The 24,806-nt window shown below is 35.0% G+C and overlaps 1 protein-coding gene and 1 pseudogene across 1 annotated transcript; both read left to right on the forward strand.

The window, feature by feature from the left end:
- The window catches only part of LOC143622458 (TMV resistance protein N pseudogene), a 175,998-nt pseudogene extending 157,594 nt beyond the window's left edge, over positions 1 to 18,404 (forward strand).
- On the forward strand, positions 15,941 to 17,871 carry LOC143622445 (disease resistance protein RPV1-like). Its single transcript, XM_077093592.1, has 3 exons — positions 15,941 to 16,156; positions 16,312 to 16,400; positions 16,918 to 17,871. Exons 1-3 carry the CDS (start codon positions 15,941 to 15,943, stop codon positions 17,771 to 17,773), a joined length of 1,161 nt encoding a protein of 386 aa, XP_076949707.1. The 3' UTR covers positions 17,774 to 17,871.
- Positions 18,405 to 24,806: the final 6,402 nt, after the last annotated feature.

Below are 24,806 nucleotides of genomic sequence, written 5' to 3' on the forward strand. Positions count from 1 at the left end.
GCTTCACTTTTAACCGGCTTTGATGCTTCATCCTTTTTATTATCCTTCTCTTCTATAACAACTTCTTCCTCACCGTATTTCAAGGTAATGGCACAAACATTGTGTTTTGGGTTTTTCTCGGTTTGTGGGGGTAATTTACCTTGAGATTCTATCTTGCTCACCGAGCTAGCAAGCTGAGTCATTTGTTGTTCCAAGTTTTTGATGCTAGCTTCAGTCTTCTGCTGGAAAGTGTGAGTACTTGTGGCTAGACTTTTCACGATATCTTCTAAAGACATACCTGAGCTACTCACTTGTTGTTGTGCGGGTATTTATTGTTGAGGTTGGAAGTTATGTTATTGAATAGGCATTTGGAATGGAGGCTGTGAGTGATATGGTGGAGGTCTTTGCAAGTAGCTCATATTAGAAGTATTTCCCTAAATTACCTCGGGGCGGCTCATAATGTCTTGAATTTTGTCCCGAGTAACCTCCCATTGCTTGTGCTTGTTCAACATCTTCTTGTAGTGTGGGACACATATCTGTAGGATGCCCAAATTGTAGACATATACCACAAGCTTGGGCTTGTGGTTCTGTACCTTTGCTTTTCAATTGCATGACGACTTTCGTTAGTTCAGCAAGTTGAGTTTCAATGCGAGGAGTGTTCACCTCATTGACTCCTCGTGGTGTGTCATCATACCATCCGTCTTCTTGTGCCCAATGCTTTGTATCTTCGGCTATTGAGGTGATTAAGGCTCGGATCTGAGTTGGTGTTTTATCGAGTAGAGCCCCTCCACTAGATGCATTTATTAAACATCTCTCCATCGGTGCCAATCCTTCACAAAAGTACTGAAGGAGTTGATGCTCGGATATGCCATGTTGGGGGCACCTTGCACATAATTTCTTGAACCTTTCCCAGTAAGTGTGTAAAGCTTCCCTTTTTGCTTGTTTGATCGTGATAATTTCTTTACGTAGGAGGGATGCTTTAACTTCTGGAAAGTACTTGTCTAGGAAAAGCCTTGCAAGACCATTCCAAGTAGTTACCGACCCCGGTGGTAGGTAATAGAGCCACTCTCTTGCTGAGTCTTGGAGAGCAAAGGGGAATGCCCTTAGCTTGATTTGGTCTTCAGTGATGTTGTGTGGCTTCATGCCAGAACACACAACATGGAACTCCTTGAGGAACTTGTGAGGGTCTTCATTTTCTAAACCTCGGAAGGAGAGTAATAAGTGAATGAGACCGGATTTCAGCTCGAAGTTCTCCATAGCAGGGTAGTTAATGCAAAGTGGTTGTTGGGTGACATCATGGGTGCCCCATTGTCTAAGGGTTTGTTCAGCTGCCATGGTGGTGGTTTTAGTAGGTGAGTTAGGTTCTGGGGTTGGTGATTATGGTGGAGTTATTTGTGGTGATACGGTTTCGGGTTCACTTGCAAGGGAGTGTCTTGCCTAGTGTTGATGACGAGAGATGAGGATGTAGAGTTTGAGGAGCTTGCTGACTTCTTTTGGAGTTTTGCTTGCTTTCTTAATTTCTTAGAAGTTTTCTCAATCTCTGGGTCAATCTCAAGCGGTGTACCTGAACAAAAAGACCTGGATGTACCTGAATGAAAGAATCTTGGCATAAAAGGGTTAAAATCGCCGTATCCCCTGCAACGGCGCCAATTTGTTGGGTGTCGAATCCAGCAAATAAAATAAACCAACTTAACACACTAAGAATAGTATGAGCGAAAGTAAGGTTCGTGTCCTAACTAAATTATACCAGAAATATTTCAGGTCTAGACACGATTGTTTTAAAAGGGGGTTTTGATTTAAATTTGAAATTAACGAAAACAAATTTATAAAAGAAAAGTGAATTCAAATATATAAAAACTAATTCCAACACTAAGGCAATTACTTGATTTAATTCTAGCTTATGATCATTAACAATTATGGTGCAATGACTTTTTAGTTGAACGGTTTGTATCAATACTAGACGTCACGCCGTTCGGACATCCACTCTATCTAATGTCTAATCACACGCCGTTCAGTGATTAGAGTCAACCCGCTACTCCAATCTCACGCCGTTCGGATCTTAGTGTGCGGGTCGCGTGATAGAAATATCGATTATAATCAAACACCCACGCCGTTCGGAGTGTATAATTATATTGTTTAATTCTATAATGATTTTGGGTTCATAGACAAATACAAAATATTATTTGTTTCTTTTACCAAAACTTAAAAACTGATTAGGGTTTTAAATATTGATAAACTTTATTAGAAAAATTAATAAGGTGATCAAGTTTATTAACAATCTAATATATACCGGAATAGAACCTCGTTTAAGCACAAGAATTAAACAAACAAACCATTAAAACAAACGAATCACATAAACGTTTCACATAAGTTTCGAATCAATCAAACCCTAGTGTTGAAATTAAATTGATCTAGCCGGACATGGTGGCTAAAACAATCAAAAAGTTCAATAAACAAAACATTAAAAATAATAAAGCTTACAAAACAAGAAACAAAAACCCAAAGGTTGTATGCTCTCTGCCGTCAAAACGATGATCCATCCCAAATCCCTAACGAATGTTTTCTTTAATATTCTTGCTGCTCACACAAATAAATTTCGATTGAGGCCCACTAGCCCAAGTGCATGATCTGGTCACTCTTAATTAATTGTCAAGCCTACTTATTAAATAGAGCCCATCTTTAATCTTTCGTCTAAATTCCTTGCGCAGCCCATGAACGATTTATAAGCTATCTTGTGATATAACTTTAGTTCCACTTGAATAATTAGATTATAAGTTTCAGCCCATACTATCTTGAGCTCCATACTCCACTAGCTTATCTTTGTATCTCGTGTTTCACTTAATTTCTTTACTTTCGTTTTTCTTGAAACCGATCACACGTTTTGGCTTGTCAATTCTTTCTAAGACCCCTTGTTGTCACTCCCAACTGCCCCGCACCTACACAAAACAATAAAACGATCCAAAGTAGACTCCACTCCACGAAACAAGATATTCACAAAAGAATTTGATATATGTACGATAAACGCATTATATATGGCGAAAATTGAGTGTTTAAGTGTTATAAAACATGCCAAGAAATGCAACTAACAAAATCTTACATTATATATCAATAAAATCTTACGTTGACCGACCCACACTTCACTAACTAAAATTTTACATTACATATTAGTAATGATTTTTTGTTTGATAAACAAAGATTAATTGATGCGTTAAGAGTAATTGGCAGAAATAGCTCCAGTTCATTATGTTGGTGCATATATCTTGTTCTCGTTTTACGTTTTCAAGCCTTTTTATATACAGGCCATCATTTGAACCAACTTTGGGCCATACCTGTTTGTGTTGCATCTCATGATCAGCAGCATGCTCAGGGCCGGTCCAATAGCTTTAATGGGCCAAGCCCTAGCTTGAGGCCTCCAAACAAGAAAAGGCCCCCATTTTATTAAAACTGTTTTTGTATAAATTAGGGCTTTTCTTTCTTTTTTTTATTTGCGATATTGATCGAGAAAAGATGCTGAGAAGTCAGACACGTGAACGCCAAGCATGTTGTCAAAATGGAAATTGCTATTACTCCAAATTAAAGTGCATTTAATTGATATTGGAAATTAACATAAATCGGAATTAGCATCTGCCACTCCATATTAATTGCCAATTGCCTTCAGTTATTGTAGAGTCAATATTCTAAATTAGTTTTATAATTGCATATGCCTTTATATTTGCTTAGAGTCAGTGTATTACGTACCTCAGTACGTTTATTTAGTAAGGACAAAATGTAATTGTTGGAGAAATGGGGACCCTCAAGAGGGTCTGTGAACGAATCTTATTCGCTCTAAGTTTTGTACAGCAGTACATGGATAGGTAGATCAAGATCAAGTGTCCTGGGTTGCACAGACTGAAGTTGCCGATGCTGAAGCGCTTAAAAGAAAACAAGAACGTGACATTTGGCGGTTGAACCCAAAAATGAACTGATCGTGTCTAAGATCAGTCAAAGGACAAAGCAAAGAAACAATTCGCACAAGAAAGTCAACAAAAGAAAACTAAATGTCGAGCCTCCCGCATCTGATGTTTCTAAAATTTGCCGTTGCCGATTCATCCCAGGAAATAAGATTGAAGTTCAAGTCTTCAAGATCGGAAAATAAAGAATTGTCAAGATCCAATCTCGTTCAAGCTCTTGGATCAAGACAACTACTAGATTTCTAGAAATAAAGACGAAGCAAAAAAATTGTTGAAGGTTTCTGGACATACACAATCCTAGAGGGAGATTGTAGGGCCAATATTCTATATTAGTTTTAGGATTGCGTATGTCTTTATATTTGCTTAGAGTGTACGTACCTCAGTACGTTTATTTTGTAAGGACAAAATGTAATTGTTGGAGAAATGGGGACCCTATATAAGGTCACTTAACCCATTTTTCCACAACCTTTGTGAATACAACCTTTTGCATTTTATTTCCATCCAAGTATTTTCTCTAACTCCAAAACTCTCTAACCCTTCACCCCACCTTCAAGTTTCGGCCTCCCTTACACACACACAAGATCCGAGATCTCGGTCCAACTAGTTGTTTCAGCCAACTAGTTGTGAGGTTGATACAAGAACGACTAGTACTTAGTTTGTTGTGTTGTTTGATCCGGTCACGGGACCTACAATTGGTATCAAAGCTTTCGGGCTCTACTAGTTGTAGATCTTGGGTCACAACCTTGGATTTTGGTCTTGTGTGTGAAAAGACGGATTTTTCGAGAAAATAAGTGATTTTCGGATTTTTGTGTTCTTCAAGTTCTTAAGAAATTTAAGTTGTTTTTGTTCATGAAGATGTTGAAAATGGGTTAAAGGTTGTGTTTGTGGTGTGTGATTCTCAAGAAATTGTGTTTGTATAGTTGCATGTATTTGGATATGGTTGAGAAAGGTGACAAGGAAAGTGGGTTGGTGACTTACTAGATTTGTTTAAAATTTTCGCCTACTTTGTCAAAATCGCTCGGTTTTCAAAGTCGCTCGGTTTTCAAAATCGCTCGGTTTTCAAAATCGCTCGGTTTTCAAAATCGCTCGGTTTTCAAAATCGCTCAGTTTTCAAATCGCTCAGTTTTCAAAATTAGATCCCTTTTCAAAAGGATCACTTTTCATTAGATCAGCTTAGTTTTTGGCAGATTTTAAGAAATGGCAAATCCAATTTCCACTGTTGCTAGTGCTGAAGCTATTCAATATGTGATGTTTGAGAACGAGGCCGGAACCACTTCTAAGCCTCCAAAGTTGATGAAATGGGACTGTGATTTCGATGAGTTTAAGTGGAGGTTTTACAATTATCTCAAGATCATTGATTACAATCTTATTAGACCTATTGAACAGGGTCCACACCGTCCTATGACAACTGGTACTGATGGTGAGGTTCCCAAAACAGTGACTAACTACAATGATAATGATCGAAGAATGCTTGCCGAAGATCAAAAGGCTTTTGGTATTCTAACTGTATCTCTTTCACGAGAAATTTCATTGACACTGAGAGACTACACCACTGCTAAGGGTCTATGGGATGCCTTAGTGAACAAATTTGAAGGGAACCTGGAAATGAGAAACAACCGCAAAGGAATATTAAAAGAAGAATTCAACAACTTTAAACATATTCAAGTAGAATCGGTTGCCTCTCTCATCAACAGATTTGAGTCACTCGTTACTAAAATGAGAAGTGTCGATATCATCCATGAGTTGTCTGAGATCAACATGAAGTTGTTGGATTCATTGCCTTATACATGGAATAGCAGTGTGATTATCATCAAGAGAATGATAAACCTGGATACCTTAACAATCTCAGAGATGACTTCTACCATCAAGTTTTGGTGCAGAGAAAATAAATATGAGACTAGTGATGCGGGTGTGAGCAGTCAAGAAAGTCCTATAATCCCCGAGTGTGCTGCAAGTGGAAGTAGTCAAGCAAACACCTCGTCAAGCTCCACTAATGGGATTCCTACACCTGCCTCTCTCATTCCCGAGGTACACAAACTTTGCTCATAAGCTTGCATAGATAAAGTTCTTCACTATAGAAACTATAATGCTAAAATTCTTGAACAAATTGAGAGCATTAGAGTTCAAAATGATGATCTTAAAAAGGCTACAAAGATTTACACTATCAGAATTAACACTCATGGTAATGATACGGCCGATCTTAGGGAACAAGTTTCCATTGCTAGAAATTTGGCAAAACGTCATGAAAATCATGTAATTGAACTAAACGCTAAAATTTCCAAATTAGAGATTGAATTAACCCAAAGAAAAGTTGCCATAGAAAACTTTGAGTTAGTTCTGAGAAACTGAATAAACTAATTGGGTCACAAATGGAATTAAGATTAAAGACTGGTTTAGGCTATGATAGTTCTGATGTACCTCCATCGTTTAACAATAACTATACTAGCCTTCCTCACTTTGACTTTAATTCTCCTCCAGAGGAAGAAATGGTCTATGGTATTGGTTATGTGCCCATATCAAAGACATTTGTTCCTGCTGCTCCAAAGACTGTTGATTCAGCTGTTCCTTAAGTTAGTAGTCCTAATAGTAGTTCATATTCTGTAGCGGGTTGTGTAGAAGATAAGGGGTGTGTGGAAACAGACAAGGTTTGTGGAGATAAAAACATACTTTTTGATTCATCTATTGATTCCAAAAACATTTTGAACAATGATGTATTTGATGAGAGTGTTCATGTTGGCACGACTATTGAAAATGAAAATGATGATTCCAGTTCTGATAGTGACTGTGAAACTACTTTTGATGAAACCATTATTGATAAAAACGTGCATGAAAAGGTATATGTGAATACTGACTTACCTAGTTGTTCGCCAAATAGTTGTAAAGTTGAGGAAACCAAAGTTAATGAAAATTGTTTTGAAAAGGAAAATGCAAGTACATCGGGTAAATATGTCCCACCTCATAGAAACAATTTTTATCAATCTACTAATCAATATTATCAACCTCAACTGTACAATCAATTTGATAATAGCTACTATGGTTATTATCCACAAGATTATGTTAACTCTTTCTATACAAATTTTTTTGATGATCGAGGTCATAGATTTGACAGCTTGTTTGTTCCCGTATAACCATCTCCTTATTCGCCTCAACCCATGTATTATCATTCTGACGGTTTCTATAGGGAAGATAGAAGAAAACTTTGCTTTGTGTGTGGTAATCCGTCTCACCTTGCAAGACATTGCAAGCACTGGTTAAAGCAATAACTTGATATTCAAAGGCGGCTTAGTCAGTCCACAAAAGGTGCTTTTAGTAGCCCAAATTCAAGGACTGATCAAGCTGATAGTGAAGCTAGTGAACTGGATGTGAGATCCAAAGTCAATTAAGTAAAACACAAGAGAAAACCTTTTTGGAGATCTAAAAAGGATAAAATCAAAAAGAATCCTAAGACTGAAAAGTCTGAAGATTCACAAAAACAGTTTTAAAATTCAGAAAACAAAAGTCCAAAATTGCCAAAATCAAGGAACAAGTTTGTGCTTGGATTCCTAAGGACTGTTCTTCAAGCGACGAGACGCCAAGAAATAATTTGTTTTCAAGAAATAAAATCAAGTTTTGTCGATTTATGGTCGACTTTCCCGAGACAACTAAGTCTCGGGAACCTGTGTCCATTTAAACGCTTAGTGCATGTAGGGTCAATCAAGGAGGACTATCGAGAGTATTCGGTACTTAGATAGTGGTTGCACCCTACGACATATGATGGGAGACGAACCCTTGCTATTTGATGCTAAACCATTCGATGGCGGATTCGAGTCTTTCATAAGCGACATGGGATGACAAACTTCAGGGACTGGGAAATGTTTCATACTTTGTGCTTCAACAATGCCAACCATGTTCAAATGTACCAACCACAACTTGTCGAGCGCTTCTTAAGTGATGGATCCAACATCAGCTCATGGGCTTCGGTTTGAATCTCTTCAACTTTGTTATATGATGTGATAATGCATACTTATGGTAGTCCATCTGACAACAGCTTTGCTGACCTTTTCACTAAAGCCATCGTCCAATTTTGATTAAAACAAACTATCTATCTTTTTGTATATAAAATTGTAAATATTTTTCAAATATGTCACAATTTTAGAGGGAGAAAATGAGTTAATTTTAACTCGCCAAAAAAGATTTTACCTTTGTTAAGAAAATAAAAAATTAAGTCACTTAACTGTCCAAAAATATTTTATATTATTATTTGAAAATGAGTTAACTTTAACTCGCCAAAAAGATTCTACCTTTGTTAAGAAAAACAAAAATTAAGTCACTTGACTTTTCAAAAATATTTTATATTATTATTTTGTTTAAGAAAATCTGAAAAAGACTTTAAAAAAATATAGTTTCTCATTTAGAGGGAGCTCCTGCTTAGAGGGAGTCGGATAACATTAAAATATCAAAAAATTTTGAGAAATTAATCCGACCTTTGGAAAATGATAGAAAAGTGTCTTAGGTGATCCTAGCACATGAGAAGAGTATATCAAAAGCCAACAAAATCATTGATTAATGTGTAGATAGGCTTAACAAATGAGTAAGTATCATAGTGATATAAACTTAAATATCTGCATATGCTAGTGGTTACACTCTTATGAAGCGGTTGCTGACTCATAAGTCATATTAATGAAAGGCAAAAATCCTAATAGTCAGTCATACACGAGTCTGTTAGTGATTGGTCACAATGAAAAATTATTTCTTGCTTTAGCTTCAAATAATGAAAATATAAAAAAAAATTATTGAAAAAGCAGAAAAACTGCAAAATACTCAAAAAGTATTCAAAATCAACAACAAAAATGTTGATAATTTTATCAAACAAAAAAGGGCTATATTAGAACCACGTAACGTGGGGCAAACAAGTAAGTCCTAAACACTTTATATGAAGGCATAAGCCAACAAGGCTAGTAAGTCCATGGTTCAACCTTTACATATTGTTTGAAAGAAAAGTTTGCAAAAATTATACGAAGCTCAAAATGTTTTGATCAATCATTAGGGGGTCTGAGTCAATTCGGGGTGATACTGATGAACACAAACTATGCCCGAGGTATGATGGAGTTTGTAACGAGTCGGATCAACAGGGGACCACACAAGTATTGTGCCAAATTGTACCTTAACGTATCACGATGAAATCAAAATATTTGTTAAGTTTAAAGTGGACGAGTATATCTACAATCGACTTTGGGTTCTTGGCATAATAATATCCAAATAGAAGTGTGATCTAGGACATTATAGACAACGTGATTCCATGTTGTGATCTTTCTCGCAAAAATATTAAAGTCATTAGAAAATTATGTAAATATTATTGTTATATAATATTAAATTCATCTTTACTTCTATCTTTTTCATTTGTCTTGTTTTATTTTATGTGTCAACTTCAAAATATTATGTATTTATATATATATATATATATATATATATATATATATATTCGAAGTATTATAATATTTGAAATTCCAAAAATATTTTAAGTTTTTATGAGTTGGTACATATTTTATTAATCTTTGTTTTATTCAAATCATGTGTTTTGTTGTCAAGGTCGTTTATGCAAAGTTCGTTGGAAACCTGGAACTTAAATAAATCATTTACAAGTTAAGGGACTGAAATTAATATTTTACGAAAAGTCAAGATAAAATAAAATTTCAGTGGTATTCTGCAAATACTTCAAACTAAGGGCATGTTTTGAAAAAGAATATTCTTCTTTGACCCTCAAGAGGGTCTGTGAACGAATCTTATTCGCTCTAAGTTTTGTACAGCAGTACATGGATAGGTAGATCAAGATCAAGTGTCCTGGGTTGCACAGACTGAAGTTGCCGATGCTGAAGCGCTTAAAAGAAAACAAGAACGTGACATTTGGCGGTTGAACCCAAAAATGAACTGATCGTGTCTAAGATCAGTCAAAGGACAAAGCAAAGAAACAATTCGCACAAGAAAGTCAACAAAAGAAAACTAAATGTCGAGCCTCCCGCATCTGATGTTTCTAAAATTTGCCGTTGCCGATTCATCCCAGGAAATAAGATTGAAGTTCAAGTCTTCAAGATCGGAAAATAAAGAATTGTCAAGATCCAATCTCGTTCAAGCTCTTGGATCAAGACAACTACTAGATTTCTAGAAATAAAGACGAAGCAAAAAAATTGTTGAAGGTTTCTGGACATACACAATCCTAGAGGGAGATTGTAGGGCCAATATTCTATATTAGTTTTAGGATTGCGTATGTCTTTATATTTGCTTAGAGTGTACGTACCTCAGTACGTTTATTTTGTAAGGACAAAATGTAATTGTTGGAGAAATGGGGACCCTATATAAGGTCACTTAACCCATTTTTCCACAACCTTTGTGAATACAACCTTTTGCATTTTATTTCCATCCAAGTATTCTCTCTAACTCCAAAACTCTCTAACCCTTCACCCCACCTTCAAGTTTCGGCCTCCCATACACACACAAGATCCGAGATCTCGGTCCAACTAGTTGTTTCCGCCAACTAGTTGTGAGGTTGATCTAAGAACGACTAGTACTTAGTTTCTTGTGTTGTTTGATCCGGTCACGGGACCTACCGTTATTTATTTATTTATTTTTTGTGTGGGTCAAATTTTGAATTGCCAATTACCAAAGGTTTAGAACCCTCATATTGACTGTGCCAAACTTTCAAGGTTGGGTATATAAATCTAATTATCTATTCAATTATTTGAGTTGCTTGTTATTTGCTACGTCATGATTAGAATATTGTTAATTTGTTCTCTACTTCTTAGTTGAACACTTAAACATTATATATTTGAACTTTGTTGAATAGTTAAAATTTATTACTATTAAATTAATAATTCAATTGTCGGTACCAAGTTCGGGGAAAGATGGTTTACGACATTTTTATTATCAAAGGCCCCAACTTTTTAGTTCGATTAAGGCCTCCGAAAACCTTGGGCTGCCACTGAGCATGCTAAATTGCTAACACACATCATATGAGCAAACGTCGAGTAATAATGCTGATTCAACGAGGATATTGATGTCTGCATGTTCCAATGCAACCTCAGTAATCGAACCGATCAATTTATCATCAATATCAACCAGTGACACACCCTCTTCCAAAACATCGAAACACTCCAGTTTCTCGTTCTTATTTGTTTCTACATTTGTTTTATTCTGTGTTCATTTTCTGTAACATCGACATCCATTTCATTTAATAACCGATTCTTCAAAATCACCTTTGTTGCATTCAATTTTTCTCTTGGGCATTTCATCAAGCTCTTGATCGAGTGCACCGTCAAACTAATTGAATATTGAATCCAATGCATTTCTCCTATTTAACTGTTTCTATAACTTGGTAAGTTGTGATTATGACTTATGAGTGTACCGAATCTAGCCTTTTGATCATGATTTCCATTTTGTGATGAATCTCAATTAATGTAGGCACAATCTCCTTTTCTAAAAAAAAATATTGGTTTACTTGACTCACATATTTTATAACTAATGTTTTTGAAGCTGTATTTACAATTTTCACTGGTTGTTTCACTTAGACAGATGAAATATCGGATGCATCGTGCATTCCAACCGTTCAATAACGTGGGCTCAATTTTATGTGTTATTGATCACAAAATATTAACTACTTTCGGTAGTCAAATATAGTTCGTTCTTATAAATACTGCGGGGATGATTGTCTCACACATGACAGGTTGATTATGTTCTTCTTGATCAGCAAATTATAAAAATCTTGGGAGCCATTGCTTTTGCTCTTATTCGGCTCGGGAATATTTCAGAGAAAGACCTGCTAAAAGTATGATGGTACAATTTCTCATTTATGTGATAACATGTCAACTGCTAAAAGTCAAATGGGTAAAATCAAAGTTGTTGCTCCGGTTTATTTAAACCACCTCTCCTGTTTCAAAATGATTGTCATGTACGTTTGACTAGAATCAATTAAGAGAGGTGAAAACAAAGGGGCTCAAAACCTGGACTATTTTTAACCCGAACCAAAGGCAATTTTAAAAGCAGATTGCAAATCTTTTGAAAGTTCCACATGTGATGTTTGACCAGAAAAAAAGTCAAACATGACCAGAAACTCATAATTAACAAAAATACTGTTATTATTAAGTAACAATTCATCCACTTCCCGGTCCAACTTAATGCTCATATCCTTAAGCTTTCTCTTCTCAAAACCGAAAAGTTTACCATTGAGCCCAATGCCCAAAATACCCTTACTATGAAAAAATGTTCAAATTGGATATACCAATTGTTTGGACCTCCAATACAGAATTGTCAGTCCAATACAAGTCAGACAAAGATTGACTTATAACACTAACCACAAAAATCAGCCTTTGATCCTTAATAACTTCCATTAAGACAATTGCTTCAATAGCTTGTTTTTGTGATTGTGTACTAGGTACAGCAAAAATGATCTTAAGCTGCTAACAAGAAAGTAGTACCTGACCGTTGACAAAAAAGTAAATTTTGGCAAAATAGACCTAAATGACGACGACCATAGTAGTTTCCATGCAGTCCCAAATTCCCAGATTACCCATGGCAACCCATATTATTACCAAAATGACCAATCTGTCCTTGTTTTCCCAGTACTTCAGTAACCAAAGGCTCAAAAGTGAAAAGTACAAAAGGCATAAAAGGACCTATTGCCTTCCACCAGGTTTTCGCTGCCAAGACAATTGTAAGTTAAAGTATTTTTAGTTAAATAATTAATAAAGTAAATCACGATCAACGATTCTCAAGGAGCTCATAATATTATATACATTTACACACCTTTAACAACTACCGAGAAAAAAAAACCACTAAAATGACAAGGAAATACTCTTTATCTTTATTTGCTTTAACCTTTTTATTATGTAATGCAGAACCATTTCTCCCCAACCCTGTTGGTAATCAAGAACACTCAATCACGAACTAGTCATCCATATATGCAAGATTATAAATTTATAATCAAGAATAGTGGAATCGTTATGATGAATCTAGCTTGCCAGCGAAAGTCAAAGAGACCATTTTTAGTTATATAATTGATCCGAGAATCTTACAATTTTGTGCTCATGTACAGGCTATGAACTGGTGCATACAACGATATTACGCCAGTTCGCTTTGTGTAACAGAAATTGTCAATAACCGCTAGTACCAGAAGTTTGATGTTTATCAACTTCTGTGACCAAATAAATGCATAACTCTATCTAATATAAAGTTATTCAATCCTACAACGTATATACATAAACTGAATAATCAGGAGTTATAGTTTATAATTTAACATTTCCCCCTAAACTACACTAAACATGATATTTGCTGACCTGAACACGAGGCATTTGACCCGAGTAAGCTCTTTAATTCCCATGTTTTAGTCTCGGTTTGAGTTACACTTGTTTAATCCCTGGCTGTTTGAATGGATTGTTATGTCTTGTGGAACACCAATAGTCTATTTGATTAGGAATTTCGTCTATCAAGTGTTTTCCTTATAAATTAATGATAATGTGTGATAATATTATACACATTTACACACCATTAACACCCTTCTGGACCAGATCAGTGTAATTGAAATCATTTTGGATAAAATCTTTAATAAAGTAAAGCATGATCAACAATTATAGTGAACTCATAATATGATATACTATATACCTATGCTCAAGAACCAATAGCCGTTTAAAGAATGATTTCGTCTTTATAACCATGCGACTGTGTAACCGGATCCTAGAGTCATGGTGATTGAATTCTCTTTAAGCATATGGAACCTTATATGAAACGAAATTAAATTTTAATAATATATTTTATAATTGTAATCTATATTGTTTATAAAGTCAGCTATAATATTTTAATGTTTAACTTATAAAATGTTTAACATTAGTATTTGTATTTAAACCTTTATTAACAAACAAGTCAATGCAAGCAAGTAGTACGCATGCGAGTGCTTGAGTTGTTCCTTTTCATATAATTACTTTGAAAACTGAACAGTAATAGAGCTATTTAACAAATATTTGTTTTAAGTGTTATTTAGAATCTTATCTTTTCTAAATTCTTATTCTTGTTCTTATATTTTGGTTGAAAATGCATATAAAGAATCTTATTCTTATCTTCACCAAATAAGGACATTTACTTTCTCCGCATGTTTTTCCACTCAAGTTATTCGACCATCTCTTCCTTCACTTTTTCCATTAAGTTCATAAACTGTTTCCCCAATCAATAAAAATTCATTGTATCCTATTGATCCTTTAAGCTTACATTCAATGGCATCTACTTCAGCTTCATCAGTTCAAAAGAGCTTCAAGTATGATGTCTTTTTGAGCTTTCGGGGTGAAGACACTCGTAAGGGCTTTGTCGATCATCTCTACCATGCTCTTCAAGGGAAAGGAATTATAACCTACAAAGATGATGAGAAAATCCAGAAAGGGGAAAGGATCAGTGAGCAGCTTGTCAGATCCATTGAAGAGTCCAGATTTCACATAATTGTTTTCTCCAAGAACTATGCATCTTCGTCATGGTGCTTAGACGAGCTTGTACAAATTATGGAGTGCCAGCAGACGAAGGAGCAGACCGCTTACCCCATCTTATATGATGTGGAACCCACAGAAGTCCACCACCAAAGTGGGCGGTTGGGAATGCCTTTGCCAAACATGAAAGGGGCAGTCGGAGCTCTGTTCTACCTCTCGACTGTATTTGTTCTGTTATAGCCTCTTGCTGCAACAAATGTTCATTACTGAACGGATTCATAGCAGATTCAGTATTATCTTTATCTGTGCATCTGTATATGTTTTATTTATGTTAATCGTGAACAATTCATGTTTTAGAGTAGAAGATGTTATCTGATCAATTGTTTAGTGTTTGTGGTTTTAAATCCTGTTAATACTCAGAAGGTTTTGCACTATACGAACACAGGAAAATGAAGATGATGTTTCAAGATGGAGAACTGCTATGAAAGATGCAGCCGGCCTCGTTGGGTGGGAGTTGAAGAATACAGTTGATGGGTAATTCCTTCCTTGCATTTTTATTGTCAAATTCTAACTCTAATCTTAATGGGTATATCACTATATTGATGCTTCACATATGATTTTATGGAGTGGCAGATAGATGATTTTCTTAAGAGGCAAAATATGGGTCGTGTCAAAATGAGCCGTGCCAAACAAATACGTTGGTTAAGAAACAACAAATGATGATAAAATAAGATTAAAATTTCAATAGTAATTACAAAAAGGATCACTAGTTCATATATACTTCTATTATGATGGATCCTAGAGTCATGGTGATTGAATTCTCTTAAAGCATATGGAACCTTATATGAAACGAAATTAAATTTTAATAATATATTTTATAATTGTATTTTATATTGTTTATAAATTCAGCTATTCTATTTTAATGTTTAACATTAGTATTTTTGTATATAAACCTTTATTAACAAACAAGTTAATGCAAGCAAGTAGTAGGCATGCGAGTGCTTGAGTTCTTCCTTTTCATATAATTACTTTGAAAATTGAACAGTAACAGAGCTATTTAACAAATATTTGGTTTAAGTGTTATTTAGAATCTTATCTTTTCTAAATTCTTATTCTTGTTCTTATATTTTGGTTGAAATGCATATAAAGAACCTTTACTTTCTCCACATGTTTTTCCACTCAAGTTAATTATTCGACCTTCTCTTCCATCTCTTTTTCCATTCATTTCATAAACCGTTTCCCCAATCAATAAAGAATTCATTTTATCCTATCAATCCTTTAAGCTTACATTCAATGGCATCTACTTCAGCTTCATCAGTTCAAAAGAGCTTCAAGTATGATGTCTTTTTGAGCTTTCGGGGTGAAGACACTCGTAAGGGCTTTGTCGATCATCTTTACCATGCTCTTCAAGGAAAATAAATTATAGCATACAAAGATGATGAAAAAATCCAGAAAGGGGAAAGGATCAGTGAGCAGCTTGTCAGATCCATTGAAGAGTCCAGATTTCACATAATTGTTTTCTCCAAGAACTATGCATCTTCGTCATGGTGCTTAGACGAGCTTGTACAAATTATGGAGTGCCAGCAGACGAAGGAGCAGACTGCTTACCCCATCTTCTATGATGTGGAATCCACCGAAGTCCGCCACCAAAGTGGGGCGGATGGGAATGCCTTTGCCAAACATGAAAGGGGCAGTCGGAGCTCTGTTTTACCTCTCGACTGTATTTGTTCTGTTGTAGCCTCTTGCTGCAACAAATGTTCATTACTGAACGGATTCATAGCAGATTCAGTAACATCTTTATCTGTGCATCTGTATATGTTTTATTTGTGTTAATCGTGAACAATTCATGTTTTAAAGTAGACGATGTTTTCTGATCAATTGTTTAGTGTTTGTGGTTTTAAATCCTGTTAATACTCAGAAGGTTTTGCACTATACGAACACAGGAAAATGAAGATGATGTTTCAAGATGGAGAACTGCTATGAAAGATACAGCCGGCCTCGTTGGGTGGGAATTGAATAATACAGTTGATGGGTAATTCCTTCTTTGCATTTTTATTGTCAAATTCTAACTCGAATCTTGATGGGTATATCACTATATTGATGCTCCACGTATGATTTTATGGAGTGGCAGATAGATGATTTTCTTAAGAGGCAAAATATGGTCGTGTCAAAATGAGCCCTGTTAAACATATACATTGGTTAAAGACCAACAAATGATGATAAAATAAGATTAAAATTTCAATATTAACAACAAAAAGGATCACTGGTTCATAAATACTTCTATTATGATGGTTAAAGTATATTAAAACTTTAGTTACTTATGAAATCTCAAGATTGTCATATTTCCTTTCAGGTCCCCCCCCCCCCTCCCCCCCCTCCCCCCCCCCCTCAAAATTTTGAATAGTGTCCCATCCATTCTCAAAAGTCATGGTAAACAAGATTTTGCTGCCTATTAATAACATTATCTTGTTCATTGTATGTTATATATTTAAAATTAACTGTTCATGTGGGATTTTAAGTAATACGATTGAATCTTCTTGAACACACAGGCATGAAGCAAATTTTATCCAACAAATTGTTAAAGAAATTTCACTAAAGCTACATTTCATTAACTCGAGCATTGATGGGAAGTTAGTAGGCATGGAGACCCGGGTAAAGAGTGTAGTTTCATCTTTAGAAACTGATTCCGATGATGTTCGCATGATAGGGATCAAGGGAATGGGAGGTGGTGGGAAGACCGCCTTGGCAAGAGCTGTTTTCGATCTAATATCTGTTTGGTTTGAAGCTAAAAGCTTTGTTGAGAATGTTAGAGAAGTCTCAAAAGGCTCAATATCTGGTTTGAAGGAATTACAACAACAGGTGCTGTCAGATGTCTTAAATGATCAAAGCATAGTCGTAACAGGCGTTTCTGATGGGAAAAATACGATGAAAAGGATGATGCCGAATAGAAAGGTACTTGTTGTTCTAGATGATGTGGATGATATTGACCAGCTTGGGGCGTTAGCTGGTGAGCTTACGTGGTTTAAGCCAGGAAGTAGAATCATCATCACAACAAGAGATGAACAGGTGTTGATATCACAACGAGTAAACTTCATTCATGATGTTAATCTGTTATCAGATGAGGAAGCAATTTGCCTCTTTAATAGGTATGCATTTGGGAGAGAGATTCCATATCAAGGGTATGAAGATATGTCTAGAAAAGTTGTACGCTATGCTGCTGGGCTTCCCATAACAATCAAAGTTTTGGGTTCACGTCTTTGCGGTAGAAGTGATCATATATGGGAAGGTGCCATAGAAAGGCTAAAAACTATCCCTGAAGCTCAAACTTTGAAAAGATTGGAGATAAGCTATAATGGTCTAGAGGACGATCAGAAAGAAATCTTTCTAGATGTTGTTGCATGCTGAAATATAAGAGAAAAGATTATGCAATCAGAATACTTGACGGTTGTGGATATTATGCTGAAATTGGTTTAAGTGTTCTTGAGCAGAAATCTTTGATAACTGTTTCTGATTTTGACCGTACAAGTTTCCATGACCATATAGAAGAAATGGGCTGGAATATAGTACGTCGTTTGCATCCTAACGAGCCTAGCAGACATAGTCGATTATGGATTAAAAAGGAAATTGAAGACATATTGGTTAAGGATTTGGTAAATTTTAAGTTTATATGAAATGTGAACAACTAGGAAATTTTATTTTCTATGACAAATTTTCACACCCGCATTTTTTTTATTATGTACAGGGCACCAAAGCAACAAGAAGTATAAATCTGGGATATTCCAATCTCCATTCGGATATTATTACGAAAGGTATTAGAAAGATAGAAGAACTTAGACTACTTAATGTGCAATGCAAAGTAACAGAAGTTGATGAAGTTAACAAATACTTACCTGATGCTTTACAATATCTTTGTTGGACTAACTACCCTTTTCAGTCTTTACCTGAAACTTTTCAAGCAAATAACCTTGTTAACCTTGATATGTGTCATAGCAATATAACTGAATTGTGGGAAGGTGGAGAAAGAAAGGTTGAATAATGGTTGATTGGTTGTTCTGTATAATGCATATATGTTATATATTGTCATCACACTGATTCTCATCCTATATTTTTTCTTATGCAGGTTTTTAATAAGCTTAAATACCTTGACCTAACTAATTCTTCGAAGTTAAGAACCTTTGACCTTAGCATAACTCCACATCTTGAATTGTTAAATCTTACAAGATGTGAAGACCTTGTAGAACTCTGCATGCCAGTTGAGTTTCCGAACCTCAAATCCCTCAACCTAAGTCGGTCTAAGGTAATTAACCTTAACATTGGGCTGACTCCAAATCTTGAGAGATTATATCTTGAAGGATGCTCTCATCTTAAAGAAATTCACGCTCCGGTGGAATGTCTAATAAAGCTTGTCCACCTTTTCTCAAGTGAATGCTTAAATCTTGTATATTATACTGTTGACAAAAAACATGAATCAGCTTCAATAGATACAGTAGAAATTAATGTAAGTTGTGTAGATGTATACCCACTGCATGCTACAAATGATTTTCTAGGGTTTAAGTTTACATGTATATATGATGAACCTAGATCCTCATGGAGTGGAAATTTAGAGAAACTTTTTCGTTTTGGTCCATGCGCTTGTGAAAACCCAGAGTATTTTCTAGCAACTATATGTGATTTACAACATTTAAGAGAGCTTACACTTGAAAAAAGTTTCAGCATTGGTTAGAAAGTCTAGAGAAGCTATCTTTGTGGTGGCAAAAGTTTCAGCATCTTCCGGATAGCATTTGTCTATTGAAAAATCTGAAATCACTTGAACTTTATTTATGTCTGGCTCTTGAGCAATTACCTGGGAATATATGCAGATTAGAGTGTTTAGAGGTGTTACGCATAATTGGTTCTGAATCGTTACGAGATATTCCTAGCACAATATGTAAGATGAGATGTTTAAAACATTTAGTGCTCTCCAATTGTAAAAATATTAAGAAATTGCCAGAGGAACTTGGGAGTTTAGAATGTTTGAAAGAGTTATGGATAAAAGGTACCGACATAAGTCTTCTTCCGCAAAGCATTTATCAGTTGAAAGGTCTGCGTATTTGTGGGTCCAGGGAACAACTTGAGTCGTATGGTTTTACATCAGTCATTGATTCTGTTGTGGAAGTCAGTTTAGAATACGCGTACATAGAGCTGTGAATAAGACGTTGACTCAGTTAGTCCAGCGCCTAATATCTTAATCAGGTGAGAACGCTACATCAAAACTCCTCATTATTATTTTTAATCTCTGATCATGTCAAAAACATATATGCAGTAGGTTATACTTACAATCAATTTACAATTAATCATGAATGCTTGTATTTAATAATGGTGTTTGTTTACACTGGTGATTATGAGGCTGAGCTGAATCAAATTCTACATAATCATGAATGCTCGATGAAATGCACGTGTGAGAATTTCTTAATATATCTTTTCTGATTTTATTACCTTCTTCATACATTCCCCGTAAAACATTAGTTGTGCCTTCATCATATTTGTTGGGTTAATTGGTTCGTTTACGGTCACAGATTAAAGGGTTAATGGGTCAGCTGTTGTGGGAATAAGAGCAGACCGAGTTTGTTGGATTTAGTAATGGATGTTAGGGTGCACGTTGGGTAAAAGAATCAGTCAGTTACTTGTACTGATTCGTTAGGATCGAAATTCGTAGTTAATTGTTTTATTATCCACTGTTTTTTATTTGTTTAATTAAAATAGTACCCCTTTTTTGCTTTCTTCTCTGCAAGTTATATTCAGTTCAATAGTTTGTGTATTCTGTGTTTCAAAGTGTCATGAACCAACAATATTTACGTGTGGTTGTATGACACTTGCATATGAACGGTAAGATTGTAGGGGCTCTAAATGATTAGCTGCAATAATAAGATTATAAGTTTATTTCTCACAGCTTCAATTTGTCCTCTGAAAGAGACATTTTGTATTTTGTGATGTCAACATCATCCACGCCACATGTATTTTGTCATGCATTTGTTTGCTTTGAATTTTTATTTATTTCTGTGTTAATTCTGAGTTTTTCAAAAAAAAAATAAATAAATAAAAGGCTTTTGAGTCACCAAAATTTGGCAGATTGTTTTGTTCATTTGGCTCAAACTATGTTTAAAAAAGCAGGTTCCAAGGTTCATCTAGTATATTTTGCTTATTAAACTATCATATTATGTAACCCTCTGGTTGTTTGACATAGACTTCCTATGTGATCTCACCGTTCAAAAAAGCTGATTTAACATCAAACTCAAACAGTGTAAAAAGAAAGATACTTTCTGAAATTATCAAATTATGTGGTTCTAGATTGTTGCTGTGATTACCATAATAATGTTACTGCGGTTATTTTGTTGATATTGTTGTGGAGTTTAAAGTCTTATCCCTATTTCACTTTAATTTCCATAACACAAAATACTCTCAACTGTAAGTGTTTATAAGAAGTTTTATGATCATGTTGCTAAGCATCTATACAATGATGTAAAATGTATGCATTGCATATGTATCATGATTCCTGCAGTTGATGTCCCTCTATATTAACCTTTGTTTTCAACCAATGTCTTAGGTCTTTATCCGTGTATTTTGGATAAAAATCTTGTTAGAGCTTTTAAATAGTCAAAATGATGATGAATATTTAACTATCAAAGTCTAGTTAATTTATGTTTATTAGATTTGTATGGTATTTTAGGTTGAATATGTATTTATTAGATTTTTGGTTACTATGATAATGAAATATTTATAAACTTTTAGGAAGGAGCTAAATTTATAAAAAATTATGAAGCAAAACCTGTAGAAACTTGTAACAAAAACACAATACATCTAAATGAGTTTAACGGGTTTGGTGAGTTATATTAAACAGGTTAAAACTGGTTGATGGGTTTGGTGAGTAACCATTTCTAAATCGGCCCGTTTTGTCTAGCACCCATTCTGACTGGCACCATTTTCTAAATCGGCCTGTTTAACATAATCACTTGCTGGTTTGGTTAAATTCGTGTTTTTATTCGCAAAACTAAAACAGAGATGTCTGTCAATTGTTTAGTTCAGTTCATTTGGGTCGGTTTTATTTGGCTACGATGCAGAATCGATCATTTACTGATAAAATTCACCACTAAGTAACTGTAAGTAATCCATCATTTACTGATAAAATTCGTATTATTAAATAATACAATGAAAAATACAACATTGGCTAATAGGAAAATGAGTCACATGTCATGTGCAGCGTTAATTCGTGGGGGTTATCTAAATTCGAGTCTCATTATAAAAATAAAAATACAAAATTTACTTACTCTGTCTCTTAAACTTGGATCACGTGTTTACAACATTTATTTATATAACTTAAGTATGTTTTTCACAAACGTATTTCTTAAAAGTATGCGTTTAACCGACACGTTATCAAAGGAATCAATTCTCCACCATCATTAAGTTCCATATATAACTCCATTCACTCAATACCATCAAACATTGTTCCATAATTAAAACATTAACAGGCATACGCCATAACAATAACTTCAAAAACAAAATAAACACAAAAGGAACGACTTGAATCTAATACAGATGTCTGTAAATGGTGATACCATTACCTAACAGAGCCATGAGATCTTTGTTGGAAATCTTGTATTAATAATAATAAGAAATATAAAGAAATAAGAAATAATCGACACGGTAAACCGGGCTTGTGTTTAACACAATTCCCTTAAACAGATTCGCGGTCTGTTACCAGGGTACTCCGGTTCGAAGCAGAAGCGTAGTACTGCCGGACTTGATCACTTGCCCGAAACGAAAACCGTAACAATGTTGTTGTAGAAAAAGGAAGAAGATGAAGTGTGATTTTTCGTTGGTGTGTCTTGACAAAAGATCATCTAAAGATTCGCGGTCTGTTCCCAGGGTACTCCGGTTCGAAACAGAAGCGTAGTACTGCCGGACTTGATCACTTACCCGAAACGAAAACCGTAACAATGTTGTTGTAGAAAAAGGAAGAAGATGAAGTGTGATTTTTCGTTGGTGTGTCTTGACAAAAGATCATCTAATGACCATTAGTGCAGAATTGAAACTTAAATAATACGCGGGCTCGGGTTTTGGGCACGCAAGAGTTCGATGGATTTCTAGTCCAGAAACCCAAATTTGCACCCCCCCCTGCGCGCGCGTAGGACTTGTGGTAAAACATGTTATAAAAAAATCAAATGGGTGTAAGATCACTACCTTATAAACCATTCATTATTTTGTTCCCAAACCGATGTGGGACAAACCTTTACCACTTCCACCACTTCCACCACTTCCTTCATTCACACACTTAAAACTTCCAACAATCTTCACGTGAGGGTTCGTTGCAAGGTGCTTTGTTAAATTTTGAAGTATCCATTCGGCTTTGTTCAGTTGCCTTGTAACAGAATCCTTAGACATGGCAACAAATCCATTCCAGAGTGTGTTGTCATACACGATGAACCCATTCACCTTCACCAGTTTCATCACTAACTCATGATAGTTAAGATACTTTGGTTTGTCCGCATCAACAAATTAACACAAAGTCGAAGTTTCTTTTGTTGTCATGCTACATAAAGAAGTTGAATTATAAATTAATACATTTTACACTTGTTAACTTCTGCTTATAGATTAATATATTTTGGACTTCAAGAATAATTGTAATATATTTCCCTTTGGTTACCTTAAAAATTGAAAGAATAAAAAACATAAACGCAAAATCTTGTTGTGGTTGTTATTTTTGCGACTTTAATGAAGTTGGTTGCTAATTATGAGACCATAAAGAATGAAGTCAAGAATTTTGTTACCTTTCTGAATGATGACCATCAAGACTTTATAAACAATCAACATGCTATAATCCCCTCCTAATTGATTACCGAAATCTGACGGTAATGTGTGATGCGTAATATCAAACCTCACATTTAAATTGGACAAAACAAGTAGAAAACATTAAATCTCCAATATTTTAAACATGCCCAATATGAAACAAAAAAAGATATTTCCATTACAAATTATTCATCCATTGTTTGAGATCTACATCACAACATGCACGTAGTGAAACAAAATTCCCAAAATATCTATATATTATCTATAAAGCATATTGAAGGGATAAAATAGTAATTAAACCATCTGTGGGGAGACGCCGTTAAATTAAATGTAGTTCATTGACTCTGGCGACTTCCACTGCAATCGTCCCTCTTCGGCGACCTTTCAACTCATCTCAAGCGATATTAACTCAGAGGTGACTTCAATTGCAATCAATATCAGTTTCATCCATTATGGTGCAATAAACGGGCCGATTGAATCTCCATGTTTGAACCCAACCACACGATTTAGGTCACATTAGGTCAGAGCGCCGTTACACATCATGTTTGACGATTTTCTTCTACTACGAACCGTTCATTGCTATAAGTATGTTTCGTCGTTTCAGCCCCCACCCCCAATCGCATCACCAAACCCAGGTATGTAATCCTTTTCTCCGATTTTAGATTGTCTGCCGATTCTTGTTGCTAAACCCCTAATTGAAAATTGATATCCATATCTCTTTGGTTTCTTGCTCGTATACTCAATTTGGTTTTTGGTAAATCCCTAATTCAAGATACACTGTAAATTTTGAAGCTGTTAATTGGCACTTGAAATGGTTCACAAGTTTGAGTCCAGTTGATAAAAATTGTACACATCATATAACACTTCATATTCCTTGAATTACTTTAACTATCATTGGAATAATATAATAACTTTTTTATGATCCACAAATGGCAAACTTCGTTGGGAGTGAATTTCTTGTCGAGCAGGTAAAAATCATAGCTACTGATGTATATAAGTGTGTATTTGTATCTCACTGTGTGTATGATATATAAAAATTTAAATATGAATTGCTTATGATATTGTGTGACAGGTTGAAACAATGATATCGTGTGACAGATTGAAACAATAAAGAACTTTTCTGAATAGGACTCTCAATTGAGAAGACTATGAAAAGGCCATGTTAAGATTATGTTTCGAATAAAAAACTAACTTTTAAAACATACAATAAAAGGTAATAATGAAATTCCATCAACAATGTGTCACACCTGTTAGCGAGCGAGACCTTAAGGTTAAAGAATATAATTGTTTTTTTTATTGTTATTTATTTTCTATCTTTATCTTTGTGATGTTTTTACTAATTACAGCTTAGCGGTGGTGAAACACAACTAGTTGCATTAGCTTGCACGTTTTTGAAAGCTTCTCCAGTACTTGTAGCAATTTTGAAGTTTAGATAATATTTAACATCAACTTCTTTCAGGTTGTGTGATGAAGCAAAAGTGTTAGCACAACAAATGCAAAGATATTAAGTGTCCTAAGGTCACTTGCTAACTGCAGTGCAATGTCATGAGGCAAGCTCCTTCTCTCAGAATATTAATATTCTCATATTGATATGAGTGTGCACATTTCGGTTCAG

The sequence above is a fragment of the Bidens hawaiensis genome, unplaced genomic scaffold (genome assembly GCF_021521415.1).
Source record: "Bidens hawaiensis isolate Kalapana, Puna unplaced genomic scaffold, B.hawaiensis_p1.1 tig00003141_1, whole genome shotgun sequence".
Lineage (NCBI taxonomy): Eukaryota > Viridiplantae > Streptophyta > Magnoliopsida > Asterales > Asteraceae > Bidens > Bidens hawaiensis.